General features: G+C 33.5%; 1 protein-coding gene and 1 long non-coding RNA gene across 4 annotated transcripts; both read right to left on the reverse strand.

Moving 5' to 3' along the window:
* Positions 1–4,925: 4,925 nt before the first annotated feature.
* LOC148600735 (uncharacterized) lies at positions 4,926–7,798 on the reverse strand. The gene is made up of 2 exons (XR_015917148.1): positions 7,642–7,798; positions 4,926–5,226 (listed from the first exon to the last, which is right to left on the reverse strand). It is a non-coding gene; the product is annotated as an uncharacterized LOC148600735 (long non-coding RNA).
* Positions 7,799–11,355: 3,557 nt separating this feature from the next.
* LOC148600736 (uncharacterized) lies at positions 11,356–16,797 on the reverse strand. 3 transcript variants are annotated; one of them, XM_088556042.1, is made up of 2 exons: positions 16,508–16,797; positions 11,356–12,268 (listed from the first exon to the last, which is right to left on the reverse strand). In XM_088556042.1, the coding sequence occupies exon 2, from the start codon at positions 12,254–12,256 to the stop codon at positions 11,624–11,626; it is 633 nt and encodes a 210-aa protein (XP_088412168.1). In that variant the 5' UTR covers positions 12,257–12,268; positions 16,508–16,797; the 3' UTR covers positions 11,356–11,623. The 3 variants fall into 3 exon arrangements, with proteins under 3 accessions (XP_088412168.1, XP_088412167.1, XP_088412166.1); XM_088556041.1 differs by having other exon boundaries at positions 16,516–16,796; XM_088556040.1 differs by having other exon boundaries at positions 16,299–16,796.

Below are 16,797 nucleotides of genomic sequence, written 5' to 3' on the forward strand. Positions count from 1 at the left end.
TACAGGTAATCAACCATTAATAGAAATAGTTAGTATATTGAAATATAGCATGGGTGTGGATAAATTAACCAATCCAAGTATTTTGTCTTTGAAATACGGAGGAATATTGTTCGTGACTTTTTTGTGATGGAGGATGTTAACTAAAGCAATTGCATCTATACCTAGTTTGTTGACAAACGGTAATGGAAGGAATGATCGTTTACCCTTTAGTACAAATTGCTTTCAAAAACTGTAGAAACCAATATTCAAAATGAAGACTACATTTCTGTATTATGATGTGGAAGATTTGGTAATTGAAGGAATTATTTTGGAAAGGAAGTGTAGTATAGTAAAAGTTAAAGAATAGTGTTTACTTCAATCGTGATGAAGAGGTTTTGTATGAAAGGAGGAAGATATTTATTTAGATATCATGCATATTAGATGTTGTATAGTGGCGATGGCCATTGCTCCTCGTCTAGGATTTTTGTCAAATAAATTCATAACACTTACAAAATTGTTACTTTGGCTTGAAGTGTTACATATACTTTTTATGTTGTCATTGCACCCGTAAAGTATTGCGGTACCTAGTCTGCGTACCTAGTATTCTTCCCTTTTCTTCCGACAGTTTTACTTAGAACAGGACGGTCCGTTGGATAGTATATTTCTTTTCAAAAAGCCCCGTGTAGGTCCGGGTGTCAAAAGAATAGGCCGACAGCAGCGCTAAGCTTGTAGTAAAAGGCAACTAAATAGTGCTCAGGGTCCTAGCCCTAGGGCGCTCTGCTCAAAGAGAAACTGGGTTGTGTGCCCAAGGCGGTGACATGGGGTACCCCTGGCGTGTTACATGCTGGGGTTGTCAGGCTACAATACGGAAAACCTGACCGCAAACCACATTGGTGCACCGTGTTGTGAAAGATGCCATGTTCTTAGAACGTTAAAGAATCCTGCTGTGGTATTCTCCCGGCGTAGGATTGATAGGGCTCCGCCACATAAGGCTAAATTGCCCGACCCTACCCACCTCACCCTATTTCCAGTGGCAATCAAAATTTGTCGACCCCATTGTCCTTGTGTCCCATCCCGTTTTCATTTCATCATCATTTCATGTTAATTTTGTCATCCATTTCATGTTGATCGTCTGAATATAGCTGAAATATTGCTGCTCGGACGTTAAACCCCAACAAACAAACAAACAATCACATGCAAATGCCCATGCAACATTCTTCATATTCTTGAAAAATCAAAAGGTATTTGATAATGTGATGTGTATAGAGCTAATATAAGTCATTTGCACACTTGGGAAAACAGATTTTTCTTTTATTTATTTATTGTGTGTATATCCTTGATACAGAGCTAACACAAGTCATTTACATTTTTGAGAAAACAGATTTTTTACTTATTCAATCTCTATTTGCCCTTGTATGGTTGAGAATGTCGAAAAGTGAACTTTGAAAAAGACGTCTATGTCAGTGTTTCTTTAAATAAAATCGGTTAGATTGTAATGCTTCGGGAATTTTTAGCGGACATATATATAACTGAACCGCATTAAATTTCAAGATACAAACAGTAAAAATAAAACAGCTTGGTTTAGACAAAAGTTGTGTCAGTATATAAAAGCAATAAAAATAAAATCAATTTCTATTTGACTGAAATTTCAGCTCATCCTATATCTAAATTTATACCGTTATGCAGTAAAACGTTTCTTAATCGCGCCCCTTTCGATTTTTTAAATCGATTCGGTTTAGACAGGCATTCAGTTTGTTAAGGTCCAAAATGTGTAGGAATTGATATGGTGGGACTTTTGAAGGCTTCTTGTTTAGACAGGTTTTCTGATTATTCAAGGTTCGGTTTAGACAGGTATAGCTGTACTATTACTAAAGAAATTATCTACATTTAACTCCTGTATTGATCTGTACGTAAATTCTATCTGCATCAACTCATATATATAATGGCCTGAAAAATTCCCAACGATGTTAGAACTGTCAAATATGTGATGCAAATTGTTGGTCGTTCCCTCCGCGGGACTCGAACTTGTACCGCTGTGACATCTATGGCAACACCGTCTGCACAAATTCCATCGTCCTAGACCACTCGGCAAGCTGGGCTTAATAAAATATAGCTTTCGCTGGCCGGGTCATTCCTCCTCGTATGTATGGTAGGACGGAAAATTTCATGTAGGTGTTATTATGCAGGATAGAGGATCAAATTAATGATACATGTCACAACAAATCGATATTATACTAAATATATATACTTAATTATACTTAATCTAATAATGCGACGACTCTATTCACTACACTACTCCATCAGATTAAATTGATACAGGGAAGATAATGTCAATGTATAGAAGGATCTAAAAATTCCCAACAATGTTAGAACTGCCAAATATGCGATGGAGTTTAGGTCGTTCACTCGGCGGGACTCGAACTCGCAGGCGGTGTTGCCATAGATATCACAGCGGTACGAGTAAACAGTAGCCCATTCTCCCTGCGTGCTGGCGCTTCTTGTAAAACCAGTAGGCGTAGACAATAAAACAGCTAGAATTGTGTTTCATCGACCCATGGAACAAACTGATAAAACCAATTGTCCAATGAGGTAAGTTTATCTTTTTGATACGCACAAAAAAATATTTGCATAAAATTACGTTTTAGATCACTGATTGCATTAAATGCCCATCAAGGTATTTCGTATATGTATATGTATTTTGGAAGTTAAAAAAGAGGAAAACCCATGTGATCATATATTATGTATACAAAAAATAAAAGAAAGTAACTATAGTTGTATGAAACCTTTAAAATAGAAAGCCTAGAGACATATCTTGACCTACACTTAGAAATCGATGGTAAAGGAAAACTATTGACCAAACTTTACGACAAACGTGATGATTTTTCTTTTCCTCGTTTGTCTACCCCGGACTTGACTTTTTATGAGCAATTTGGCGGGTGTTTCTAGAAAAGCAGAGGACGCTTACTCTACCGGTGAACCTTGTCTATGCTTTCAGTTTTTAGTAGAGTCCGAGTTGCTCATTTGCTTTTGTTACTTTGTATGTATGATTTTAGTTACTTTGTGTTCTTTGTTGTGTATGTCTGTTGTTCATGTCTGGTCTTTGTCCCTGGATTACATTCTTTTGATTACCGCTAAAACCTTGTTTCCCTTGATTACTCTTTCATTCAGAATTGTCAACTTTCCTTTCGTCTGTGGCAACATTCCTTCAACACTTGCGTATGGAGTGTTCATATCACACCTCATACGTCATGCCGAAACTACGCAGACTTTTTGTATCGCGCTAGAACTCTAACATACAGGCTTCTGGGACAGGGTTATGGTTCGACAATATTGAAGTCATCACTACAGAAGTTTTATGGTCGTCATCATGAACTCGTAGATCGTTATGGTGTATCCATCTGCACCATGAAAACTGATTTATTCGACGGGTCATAGTTTTCCTTTCTACGTCTCTCTACACCGGACTTGACTTCTATGAGCAATTCGTCGTATGTTTCTAGAAAAACAGAGTTCGAGTTACCCTACCGGTGCATCTGGTCCATGCTCCCAGCTTCAGAGTCCGTGTTTCTCATTTGATATTGTTACTTTGTATGTATGATTTTAGATACTTTATGTTCTTTGTTGTGTATGTCTGTTTTCTGGTCTTTTTCCCTGGATTACCGCTATAACCTTGGTTCTTTTGATTACTCTTTGAAGAGACAAATATGTATCTCTAAGCTACATTTATTTTAAGTTGAATAATGTTCAATTTTTCTTTTATTTTGATGTGATTTCTTGTCTGTGGTCGTGCGGTATGACTAATTTCGCAGTCTGTACGTTTTCATAAACATAAATTACGACACATATTTACTTCACATGTATAACTGTTTCGAAGTACTTTTTATACCACTTATTTTAGGGGTAAACTTATAATTTAACTGCCTTATTTGCAATCGTTTATATTCATCAATGTATCCACCATTTCGTTTGAAGTGCCTGTACCAAGTCAGGACCATTGCTGTACCAACTGCTCTAGTGGTGTAATATCTATCTTGCCAGATTTATTTTAGACAAGACTTGATAATGAAACGGATTCGTGCTCGGTAATTTTGATGTGACCCTTATTTAGATCATTCATTCAGACTGTTTTTACTTAATGCTATTGCAATACACACAGATGAACTACAATTGTAACACATGGCTTTCTCTTTCATAGTCAAAATGATACTAATTCAAGATAAAACAGTGCATTTTTCTAACTTTATAACAAAATGACGACATACATGTTTTTTTTTAATTAATTCAAGCCAGGAATTTTAAGAAATTATAGAATAAGTAAAAAGGAAGAAATATCCCTAATTATTTATGTACCTTCAACTACAATATGGCAATGAAATGAATATCAAAGTAAACTGGATGGACCTTTGAGAGGGAATAGTTTTTTTTTCGTATATTGAAAAAGAGTCTAGTTTGTATGTTAAAATATGTGAAATTGCACTTTGAAGTGAAGGAAAACGTCCGTTTGTATGTACATAAAAATCATCACATGTTAGAGAGGAAATAAAATACAAATAAAACATGTTGGTAAAAAATGAGATCCAATTTTACTTGTATTCCATTCTTTTTTTATTTTTAAATGTGGGGTAACCTACCATTCTGTAGTATATTTGGGTGTGAATTTTGAATGGGGACGAGGAAAGTAATTTGAACGCTTTTATTTCTCCTGCAAAAAAACATCTAACTAATGAGATTGTACAGTTCATATGCTGAAGAACTTGAAATTAGAGACTAATTTGAATTCATAAAAAACGAAAAGTTTTATGGGGTTTAAAATTATCAATGGAAACTGGGGTACGACAATTTAGGATAGTATACGGTATAAATTCAAGAGCAGTATTTCTATTATTTTGTATTATTGTATTTGTTATTTTTTGTTGTTGTTGTTGTTGTTGTTGTTATGTAACATATTATTGGTACATGTTCATTTATTAAAACTAATTAGAATTCGATTGGTGTACATGCTTTTCAGATTAAAACATTAATCACTTGGTTAAACCGACTAACCAATAATGTTGGGAAAAAATCTCCTTTGGAAACCAAAGGGGCTGGTTCCTCTCCATCCAAAACGGTTTGGTCGAATGCCTCCCCATGGTAACAGGTTGGGTCTACGTCGTGTCCATTGCAATAGAGAAATTCGACGGTTTGGCCATCTGACAGTCGGGGTAAGACGTCCCCAGTTGCCATAGTATCGTCGTGTGTTCCACAATCCTAAAAAAATAAAAGAATGTAGGAAATATCTGTCAATGTATCAGTCTATTTGTATCTTTACATATATTATTGTTCTTACACTCATAAACGTTTTTGAGGAGTTAGATTTTATTCTGATGCAAACCATTTTAACACAATTGTCTTTATTTAGAATACACCATTAGGAACACCTTTGTGTTTGCTTGTTTTTTTCTCATAATCATTATTCAATATTCACATCTGTGAACGTCGTGCTATAATTTTATATACTCACACATTCATATCGTTTTTTTATCAGATTTAAAGAAAAGACAGTAATTTGAAAATCGCATCCTTTACGAATAAATCTATTAAGGGCAGTTGCTAAATCCGTATAAAGACATTAACGTATAGATTTCGGTAGTTCTCTGACTAAGGATTAGGCAATATGTGTATTAGGTTAGACTCATTCCCTGATTCTTACACAGAATGGTACTGAAGATTGTATGAAGATTTTCTCTAAGAATGACATATGCAAGTCTGATATTTATCCTTGTTAACTTCTTATCAGGGTTACATAAAATATTTTTGGTGCTGATACATTAACAGAAACAAATTAATAGGGCATTAGGAAACGACCCAGGCAGTCGCGATTTGTTAATTAAGTATTACTTATCACTAACTAATTATTCCTAGAAAATCAATGCTGGTTGTTATTAACCTGAAAATGGCACGAATCAATAAAACTTACATAAAAAGAATTACAAAATTTATAATAGAGGAAAATAACATTTTGATCTGTTCATATTTTAAGGTTGTTTGGTATTAAACTTTGAACATGATATTCTTTACTTTCTACACTTGTAACAGAAAAAATCTCTGGTCATATAAGATTTACTCTATGGATTGACTTGGTTTCTACAAGCATGAACAGTCCCTTTGTAAATAAAACTTTAAATTGCAGTATGATTACCCCTAGATACAAATATATAGTTTTTGGTAGAGATTCTTCATACTTTGTAAGAAATAATTCCAAATCATCTTCCAAATATACAGAGGAAGATGTTTACAAAATGCTGGAATTTTTAATCGACAACATATTTGTCCAGTGTGGTGGACGTGTTTTTCAACAAACGGTCGGCATTCCAATGAGAACAAATTGTGCTCCTTTACTTGCTGACCTATTTCTTCACTCTTAAGAGGCTGATTTTATAGCTGATTTGATCAGAAAGAAAAAATATATTTTGGCTAGATCCTTCAATCTCAGTTTCCGCTATATAGATGACGTATTATCTTTAAACAATCCTAATTTCGGGGATTTGATACATCGACTCTACCCAAAAGAACTTGAGATAAAGGATACTACAGATACTGTGACGTCAGCTTCATACCTTGACCTATACTTAGAAATCGATGGTAAAGGAAAACTATTGACCAAACTTTACGACAAACGTGATGACTTTTCATTCATAATTGTCAACTTTCCTTTCATCTGTGGCAACATCCCTTCGGCTCCTGCGTATGGAGTGTTCAAATCACAACTCATACGTTATGCCAGAGCTTGCTGAAACTACGCAGACTTTTTGTATCGAGCTAGAACACTAACAAATAGGCTTCTGGAACAGGGTTATTTTGCTACAAGATTAAAGTCATCACTACAGACGTTTTATGGTCATCATCATTAACTCGTGGATCGTATCTATCAGCACCATGAAAACTGGTTTATTCAACGGGTCAAAGTTTACCTTTCCTCGTTTGTCTACCCCGGACTTGACTTTTTATGAGCAACTCGGCGGGTGTTTCTAGAAAAGCAGAGTCCGAGTTGCTCATTTACTTTTGTTACTTTGTATGTATGAATTTAGTTACTTTATGTTCTTTGTTGTGTATGTCTATTTTCCATATCTGGTCATTGTCCCTGGATTGCATTCTTTTGAATACCGCTATAACGTTGGTTCCCTTGATTACTCTTTTAAAATATTTACGTTAGAAAAAATAAATCTCTACCAAACTCATGAATATATGATTTGACTGTATTTCATTGTAATACGGTAAAGAGAAAGCCTGAACAAAACCCGCGTGTAACCGTTATCAACACTTATTACAATTTATTCCTTATTGATTTGATATGCTGTTTCATTTCATGTAAATTATTTTAAATCAATCATTATTTTTGTTGCAATAAGTCTCAAATTGCCATACCACAATTGAAATATTGCTGCTCGTGCGTTAAACCCCATCAATCAATCAATCAAAAATAAATTAAGACGAAGCAATGTTGCTATGCTTTCCACTATGGTCGCTACAAACAATTAAGTCACGGCCTTCAATGATGGGCAAAACCCATACTACAAAGCAAGCTGCGAAAAGCCACAAAAACAAATAAATTGAAACTGTTAATAGCAGACAAAAATAGACCAAATCTTTATTGTAAAAACGCGAATTGAATGAAATTCTTACCTTCTGTATTGACTATGAAGGTTATACAGATCAGCACCAGTAGCAGTGAATGTAACTTCAACATCTTGACTTCAATAAGAGACTATGCATAGATAAGAACCCTTGTGTATTTTATATGAATTTTTACGGGGAAATATGATCATATGTTGCTACCATGTTGTCTTTACAGCTATATGTAAAAATATTTTTCACCGTTTATTCCTGTCTTGTACTTTTTTTTATCGTTGAGTGCGATTATGGATTATTCTAGGCAATTGACATTTGGGAAGCAATGTAACGTTTGGAGGGTTTTTTCTTAAACTTAGTTAGTTATGAGATGCTGTTTTTCTACTAGTCACATCTTGTTTTAAAGTACATCGGATTTTATCTTACAAGTTGTCAATATTGATGAAATATTACATGGATGGGGAAAATCAATCAAGGTATAAATTAAAAATGAAAAACATCAAAGTATTTTCAATGCTGTGATGATGTAGAATAAAATACTTCTAACTAAACATGGAAGATTAAATGTTTGGTGACAATTAAATCAATTATTATGTATATCAGTATATTATGAAACGAACCAATCAAAGTTACTTTCAAAACTGCATTTTTATGTCAGAGTCAACCAATAGAATTGAAAACAACAAATTAGAATATTGTAACTTGTGTTTCTCTTTATATGAACAGGACAATACTGGTAAACATGGCCCGACAAATGAGAATGTTAAAAACAAAAAATGCTGATGGTTTTTTATTACTTTTTTTTATTTTTTTCAATTCTGTGTTTTTGTTTTTGTTTTTGTTTTCTGTTTAATTACTTTTTTTAACATTCGAATTAAACTCTATTCTATACCTCTTACTCTACTACACGCCCTTTACAAAACAAGTCTTGACACTCCTGTTTCTGAACCTACATCATCATTACATAGACTTGTTGACATCATTTTGGATATTAGTTTCCGCAGATTCTTTAAACAGGTTTGTGGTAAAGGTCACAATGAAAACAAAAACATTGCTTTAACTACAGTTTGTCAACAAAGGTATAGATGGAATTTATTTGGCTGACATCCTCCATCACAAAAACATAACCAACGAAATTCCCTCATATTTGACAAAAAAATACTGATTATTTCATATTCTTATACTTCACATATTGCATCCAAAATTTATAATTATAAAAAGCTATTGCAGAACGTCGATATCGATGACTACAAGGCTAAACCACCTGACTGTTCTAGCAAAACCTCTTAATTCAAACATGGTCTTTCCGGTCACGTCGTTACGGGAGATTTAAACATCATCAAAAATGCATCTATGCGTCAGGCCCTTTCTAAAGGTCCCAAGCACCGTGAGCCACGCTCAATTTAAGTAGGTCAATGAGTGTCAATGCTACATCAGTTTTCAAAGACCCCGATTTAGCAAAAATATTGTCTACTATTTATGACAAATATGTTGGCCTACCTATAGACAAAGCTCAAAACAACACTGTTGTTTGTCTTTAAATATTAAATATTTATTATCAGAGGTAGACTAGAAAAACATAGCAGTGAAAAAGCCTATACTGCCACTACACTTTCCAAAGAAGAGATAGTGGAAGACTCTTTCTGGTCTCTCTACCATAGACAATGATTGTGATGTACTGTCTATGCACTGGATTCCTAAACTCCACAAGAGTCCATACAAACAATGTTACATAGCTTGATATGCAAAATGTACCACCAAATCTCTTTCGAAACTTTTAACTTCTATACTCACATCTGTCAAAGGGGGTCTCCAGTCCTACCACTCCCGTAGTGGTATTTAATGTAGATCCTGAAAAATTCGAAAGATCTTCTGGAGACCCTTAACTTACGATTATTATCAGAATGTAATGGCCTACAAAATATGATTTTTTAACATTGTATATTTTTATTCTACTTTTTTTTTACCCAAAGAAACAAACGCAAAAAGGATAACACGTCACATGTGTGACGATTGTTTTTTTCAAAATGTTCATGTTGGAATATCTTGTAAAAAATTGCACAAGCGAATATTGAATATAGACTTGTAAAAAACATAACCTTTAAGTCAATAATCTATCTATTGTTTTTATGTGGGTGTTCTAGTTGTCGCCATCCACCACATCAATGAAATTTATATGTGCTATTTAAAAATGAGTGGTTAGCTACATGTTGTAATTTTAAAAAAAACAGTTCTAAAACAAATACTACTAAATAGTTGACAGACAAAATATTGATGCATTCATCAAGCAAAGCAAACGTATTCTTTAAACCCTTTAACTCAGCTGCATAACAAGGAAAAAATAAGATAAAAAATCAAAATAATTGCAATACTAGCAATTAAAGATGTCAATTAGAACGTGTCAAGAAAATGGGCAAATTGAGAACACATGGATAATTAAAACATCGGTCAAAAGAAGGATTATTCAGACACATTAAAATTCATGTACATAAACAAAATGTCGAAAAAATGAAAGGGAAACATCATCTAAAAAACTAAAATTTCCATCAATTGATGTGTAACAAATAGTGCACAATCTCCGTTATAATTAAGTGCTTTTATTTCTGCTTAGACCAATCAAACAACATATACACTACTTCCCCATGCCAAAATACATATATGCTGTAATACATGGTTTCCTTCTTCCTAGTAGATTGCATTTTTTTCTGAAAAGAATCGGCAAATTTATTCCAATTCACAGACATGTTTATTAGCATGTCTATAGAAATACAATCTAAGAAAATAATTACTTGTCGCTTTAGATGGGGGCGTAGTGGGGCGTAACCTAAAAGTTTCTTCATGCAATATAATGACAGTGGGTTGGTGGCCTATAGACTGGGGCGGAGTACCAAGCGTCCCTTAAGAGAGATTGATGGATTGGTGAACTTCTGTATCACGTCAATCGTGTAAAGCTTGATTTTACAAGCAAGAAGGGACATGTCTGCTTATCTATAGACCCTTAACATAAAAAAAACGTTGAACTTGGTTGTTTAAAGAAAAGAAAGAAAAGGGGCACATTTTCAAACCCGGAAAAGAATCAACCAATAGCAGGGCTGCAGGGTGAACGAGTGAACGTGCGTGTGAGGATTCCGTAAGTTACAAAACATGTGTTACGTGTCTACGGGACTCTTTGGTAGGCAAGAATAGGCTTTAAAGAAGTTATCACTGAGGCTCCTTTTGAGCGAATTCAAAACAGTTTGGGCATTGATTTACCGATATATTTATATTCATATGTTACATAAATATTTTATTATTGCCAATGTACATGTAGGAACACTGTAAACTATGTCTTTTTTTTTTCACGAAGCCCCCACAATATAATCAGCGACAGGTTGGTACACTATAAAATAGGTAAATGTAGTAATTCAATTTGACAGAAATTTTGATTTTTGAAATTGATATTTTTCGCAATTACCCATCCAATCCATGTTATATCTGTTTCTTTACGCCAAATATCAATTTAAAATGTGACTGATCTTTGCATGCGTCAGAGTCTTCTTTATAAGAGTTCCCATATTTTTCTAGTTCTGCTGCACGACCTCTTTTTTGTACTTTTTACTGATACTCTGATCTAACTCGCACCTCCGTTTTAATTACTTTACGTTACTTTGGAGATGAAAAAAAAAGAATTTCCGTAAGAATTACGTCGGGATGGGGATCATGACGGCTGTATAAAAGTGCGGGACTACGAAGTATAGAATGTTCGTCAATTAAAAGAATAGACAGAGCGACAAAGCAAACATAAGGTCTTCTTTTGAAAACAAAACATGATAGTGCAGCTATTTTAGATAAGTAGATCCATATGAGCATACATACACACTAAGCAGTTTATCAGATGTAGTAAATATGATTGATAAATACACATGTACGATGCACGGAAAATGTTAGTGCCATGAAGAAAAATATTTTAATCATTATAAGGAGTTTAAAGTATCTACTTTTCATTCATCGGCTTCTGTAAAAATGTATTTAATCTATAATAAAATTATTTCACAATTTATTTATCAAGCGTTCGTGCAGAACCAATACTGCTCTCTCTGAGATCAACTGTTATGTGTTTTCCATGTCTGTCGACCCGTATTTGTGGATTCATATTATGTTTAAAAGCTTCATAAAATTCCTCAGTTTCAAGATTTCTATCTGCAATAAAGTTAGATTTTTCTTTAGATTTGTCCGTTAAAACTTTGTTTAGAATTCTTTGAACTCGAGTAGGATCAACTTGTCTTATTTTTCGTTCTATTTCTTTTTCAAAATTTCTTTTGTCATAACCACCTTGATAGATTCTAATTTCTTGTGCGAATTGCCTGGCTGATTTTGGAGACTGCACCCATGGTCTTTTGTATCCCTGTTTCTTCAAGGTATTAAAGCAGTTTGCTCTGTAATTTTCCTGCAACACTCTTTCGTATCCTTTCAAGCGCTGGTGAGATCGTTCAGATTTAGAAGACATCCGGTTCAACATGTTGCTCTTAAATCGTTCCTCTTTGTCGATAATTCTTTGCATTTTTTGAAGCCGTGCTTCTTCTTCCATATTGACTCGGTTAGCACGTGCACGTGTTCTCTGTGAAATCTCGTCAAGTCTTGAGAACGTCACTTTCATATCATAGAATGGCTTTTTAATGTTGTTCTGCATGCTTTATTTCATCTAAAACAATAGAAACAGCGGTTCAATTTTTAAAACAATATCTCTGAACAAATTTAAAACTGCTCCATGAGGAAGAAAGACAAATAAGGAATTACGGCGTTTGGATAGCAATGTGTTAATATTTAACAAATATAGCTACAGTTGTTTAAAGTCTGAATGTGTTCCTTGTCATCAAAAGCGTTAATTAAGAATTAAGTACATGTACAGCTCTGTCTTAAAACTAGGTAAAAGTTTATGATAAGTGATTCATGCAGCTCTTAATCCCAAATTGTTTTTGAATGGATATCCTTCAGTAGGTCATACACGTATAGATAATGTAATTGACAAAACAAGTGCAAATGAAAGTTGGTAACTGAAGATACAAAAAATGTTTATATTTAGTACTTAAAATTTGGTATTTCATCTCAACATCTTGAAATGATTCATACACGTACATGTATATTAGTCTGATAACGTTTTATGAAAGGGTGCAAACCTAACTTCCAGTATTTACTCTTACACTGTATTGCATTGGATATGTCATTATGCTGCAGCTGGCACGAAAAAAAAAACGAAAAAAAAAAGTTTATAACATTACACCTATTTTAGATCAAAGACAAATGAACGATTGAAGAAATACTTCATGAAAATAAAACCAAGGGAGAACACAACAACTAAACATAAAATGAAATAATAAAGCCCCACTTTTCCACACTTTGTCGAGTCCGGTTGTCTGTAAGAATCCTATATGTATAAAAAAACAGCATTTGTTTATATTTTAAGAATAGTGATTATGTTCTGACGGTTAATGAATATATGTAAGACACAATACTGTTCGGATGAAATCTTTTTCTATGGAAATTATTATACATCTATAATTTTCTGAAGGATATTATGTCGCTATGAAAAATTTTCCACACCTATTAAATTGTTTCCACTACTTGAATGAGTAATCAAGGGAACAAAAGTTCTAGCGGTAATCAAAACAATGAACGCTAGAGGTATTCCTAATTGTATAGAGGATATTATTTCATGCTACAGTATTAAATAATATCCAGATAATAGTTCTCATATAGTGAACAGAATTCCTAATTGTACACATGATATTATTTCATACTACATTGTATTAGATAATATCCTGAATATACCCCCCCCCCCCATACGTAGAGTGACCACAATTCACACTCTTGATAAAATGGATAATATGTATCAATTAAATATTATCCTGGATGAAAAGCTATGTGTAAAACATCCCATGAAATACTTAATTAATATCTGCAAACCTCCTGGATGAAAATAAACATCTAAAAGCATCCTGAATAACATGTCATATCCAAAACTATCCAAACCAACAAGGTGAACTCTTGTTGTTTATGTGAGTATGGAAACAATTTAGTAGTCATGGAAAACATTAAACTATTATAGAATATACCCGGATTAATTTGACTATACTATTGGTTGTTACATATACAATATACATGTACCTGTATCATACCCGAGCAAACTTTGGTACATGTACGAAATGTGTACATCTATATAGACGGTGGTGAATTCAGATAATGCGTAATGTAAGCTGGGAGTCTGAAGGCTTTTAAAAATTATTTTCCCCTTTCTTAAATGCGGTAGGTCCCAAGATCAGATACCTGGGATCTGGTACCTGTATATGTAGTTGATACATCTAAATATTTGATATGGCACCTGTCAAGTTGTTGAACGGTGTTCTAAGAACAATAACTCGAGATTTTACAGAGTATTCTGTGAAACTATGTCTACATGTAAATGTATATTTTGAATCATTCATTAACAAAAGACTTTTTCTTCCACATTTTTCTCTGATCATGTCTGCCCACATGTAACACCGTATCCATAGTGTTCCCATGTGGAGTGTGGAAGGATAACAGTAGTATAAATCTTCCCCGTACATTTAAATTTAGGTAGCTGAATTTGTATGCATGTACATTTATATGTTTGCACGAACTGAAATGCATCTTTAAAAAAAATAATATTACGTTTGTGTACCTACTTCAGTCTAAAACTCTTCTTACATTAATTCAATCAATCCTAAACGCGTTAGTTGTCGTGTCATTTAAAGAAGGATTATAAAACATATTCACATCTATCTTCCCTCTCCGATATTACACCAATAGCACAACCAACCAAATATTGATTGGGTACATTAAGATGTGAATTATAGAGGTATTTTTCGACATTCCATTTTCTATTTTATATATGCCATCATTCAGTAAGCTTTTACAATCTATTTCTTATCCCCGTCTTGTTCAGCGTACAACAGTCTATCCGCTATGTAATGGATCTGATATTATATAAGTGAAGACGTGCGAAATGTAAATTCAATATCAAGATTCAAATGTGCAATTCGAAGCGAAAATACCTTGCATAAACATGATAAACCAGACAACCCCCAATATTTTAATTACGGCCCTCGTAAATTAAATATTTGTTTGACTTAGCTACGATATTCTGCGTCTTTCCTGAACTACAATTTACACAGAGTACATATTGTACATGTAACTGATCCTGCGTGTAGCTGCGGTGCTCCCATTGAAAGTGTATACCATTTTCTTTTAGGACGCAAAAAATATACAGAAAACCGTATTACACTATTCTTGAGTTTACGCTTAATTCCTTTAAGAATAATTGTATGGATGTTTCACTGCTTACCAGGGGCAGTACTGATCTAACGTACGAAGAATATACACTTATTTTTTATAGTGTCTTCATATTTATTAAAAGGTGAAAAAGATTAGTATAGAGGTAAAATCAGCAGTGTCGCACAAGAACAGTGCATCCACCCGTCCACTTTATGTTTCTCTTCAGTTTTGTAGATATATTTATATATTTCTGAAACTTTCGGGTGTTTTTTTTTTTTTTTTCATTGTACATTTGTTTTTCTTTTCTTTTTTTTTTTTGTCTTCATTGTCTTGTAAAATCTAATTCAAAATTGTCTTTTTTAATATTTCATAATGATTTTATGTATGCCTTCAATATTCTTATTTATGTATTGTATATTATTTTTGGGTGAAGACTTCATAAGTTGGTAAAAACTGGTGTCCTATCCCTTTTGTAAAGTTAACAAATAAAATTGTTGTAAACTAAATCTTTTTCATATCACGTGACGATAATCGCCATTCATTTTGTTTTACATCGTAAAAAAACTCGGCAAGGATTCCCCATGACAATGGTAATGTGATGCATTCAATACTTGTTGCTGTAATATCGCTTTTATGCTAACAGAAATCAATACCCTAATTGGGTAACTTGCGGGCCGATAATATCCTAACACCATACTACATGTATAATTACATGCAAGTCACGTAAATATATGACAAATTCTGTTCAGTCATACTACTTTAATTTCCTATTTCTTGATCGTAAGCTTCAAAATAAAATTAGAAACTCATTCAAGAATATACATGTAATATAAAGCTATTCGTACATGTATGCATATATTAGATGTTCCGTCGACAAGTACCTGACGTTTACTTTTTAGATAATTTGACAAGATTTGACACAAATTAATACGTATATAAGAAAGTTAATACCTTATCAAGGTGTTAAAACACACGTAATGTATCCCTTCATAACCATTTCAGTAAATCGAGAGGTCAAGAATCAGGCTTGATTATCTTGCTTTAAAGTAAAGGTAGTAATGTTAATTAAAGGATGCAACATGAAAAGTGGAAGATACTCCCTCCAGTTATGAGTTATCTAAATTATTTTTAGGGGTATTCCAACTAAAAGTTTCCAGCCGACACTAAATTATTGATCCGGCATTCTACCCTTTCTCCGTAGTTTTAATGCACAGTAAAGGTATTGAAAAAACTGCAATAATCATCCAAGGTAGATTGACTCGAAGTGTGTTACGCTGTATCGAAGTACAACCTGTCGCAATGTATAAAATACATATTCCATTCATGATTACATGCACATGTACTTAGGAAAAAAATCTGCTATACATTTGAGTTGTCATTAATTGGGCCCTACTTATTTAACATTAGTAAATATTTTAGCGAATATACTGTATACTTACGTTCCCTGTATGTACAAATATACCAAGACCGGATAAGGTGTACATGTATATGTCAAATAAACAACAACTCTACCGGGAATGTACAAATATATATTTACAAAGTCCCTTCAACAGACATGAAGCTTGGAGTGAAATCCTTAACGTTCTATTTCAGTTTGCAAGTTCATGCATCATCAGCATATAATACACACTAAAACAATGTTAATTACCATCTTACCGCACATAGCTCGTGTCCGTGTGAATACATGTGGCAAACTGATGTCTTCCAAAAAGGCTAAAAGTTATACCAAACAGCAAAAAACACCATAAATATTATCAAGTTTGATATATAGTCCTTTCATAACGCTACCTTTCATGATGTCAACTATACTCATGTACAGATCGTTATTTTCAAAAGTGAATTTAAATGTTTTCAGAATTCAATGGCAAAAATCCATACAAATATTGACACAATTTGAATATTGACCTACGATAAGATATACACTGTTTCCTTTTAAAT

The sequence above is a fragment of the Perna viridis genome, chromosome 12, assembly GCF_037379345.1.
Source record: "Perna viridis isolate PV_CMFRI_1.1 ecotype Kerala chromosome 12, ASM3737934v1, whole genome shotgun sequence".
In the NCBI taxonomy this organism is placed as follows: domain Eukaryota; kingdom Metazoa; phylum Mollusca; class Bivalvia; order Mytilida; family Mytilidae; genus Perna; species Perna viridis.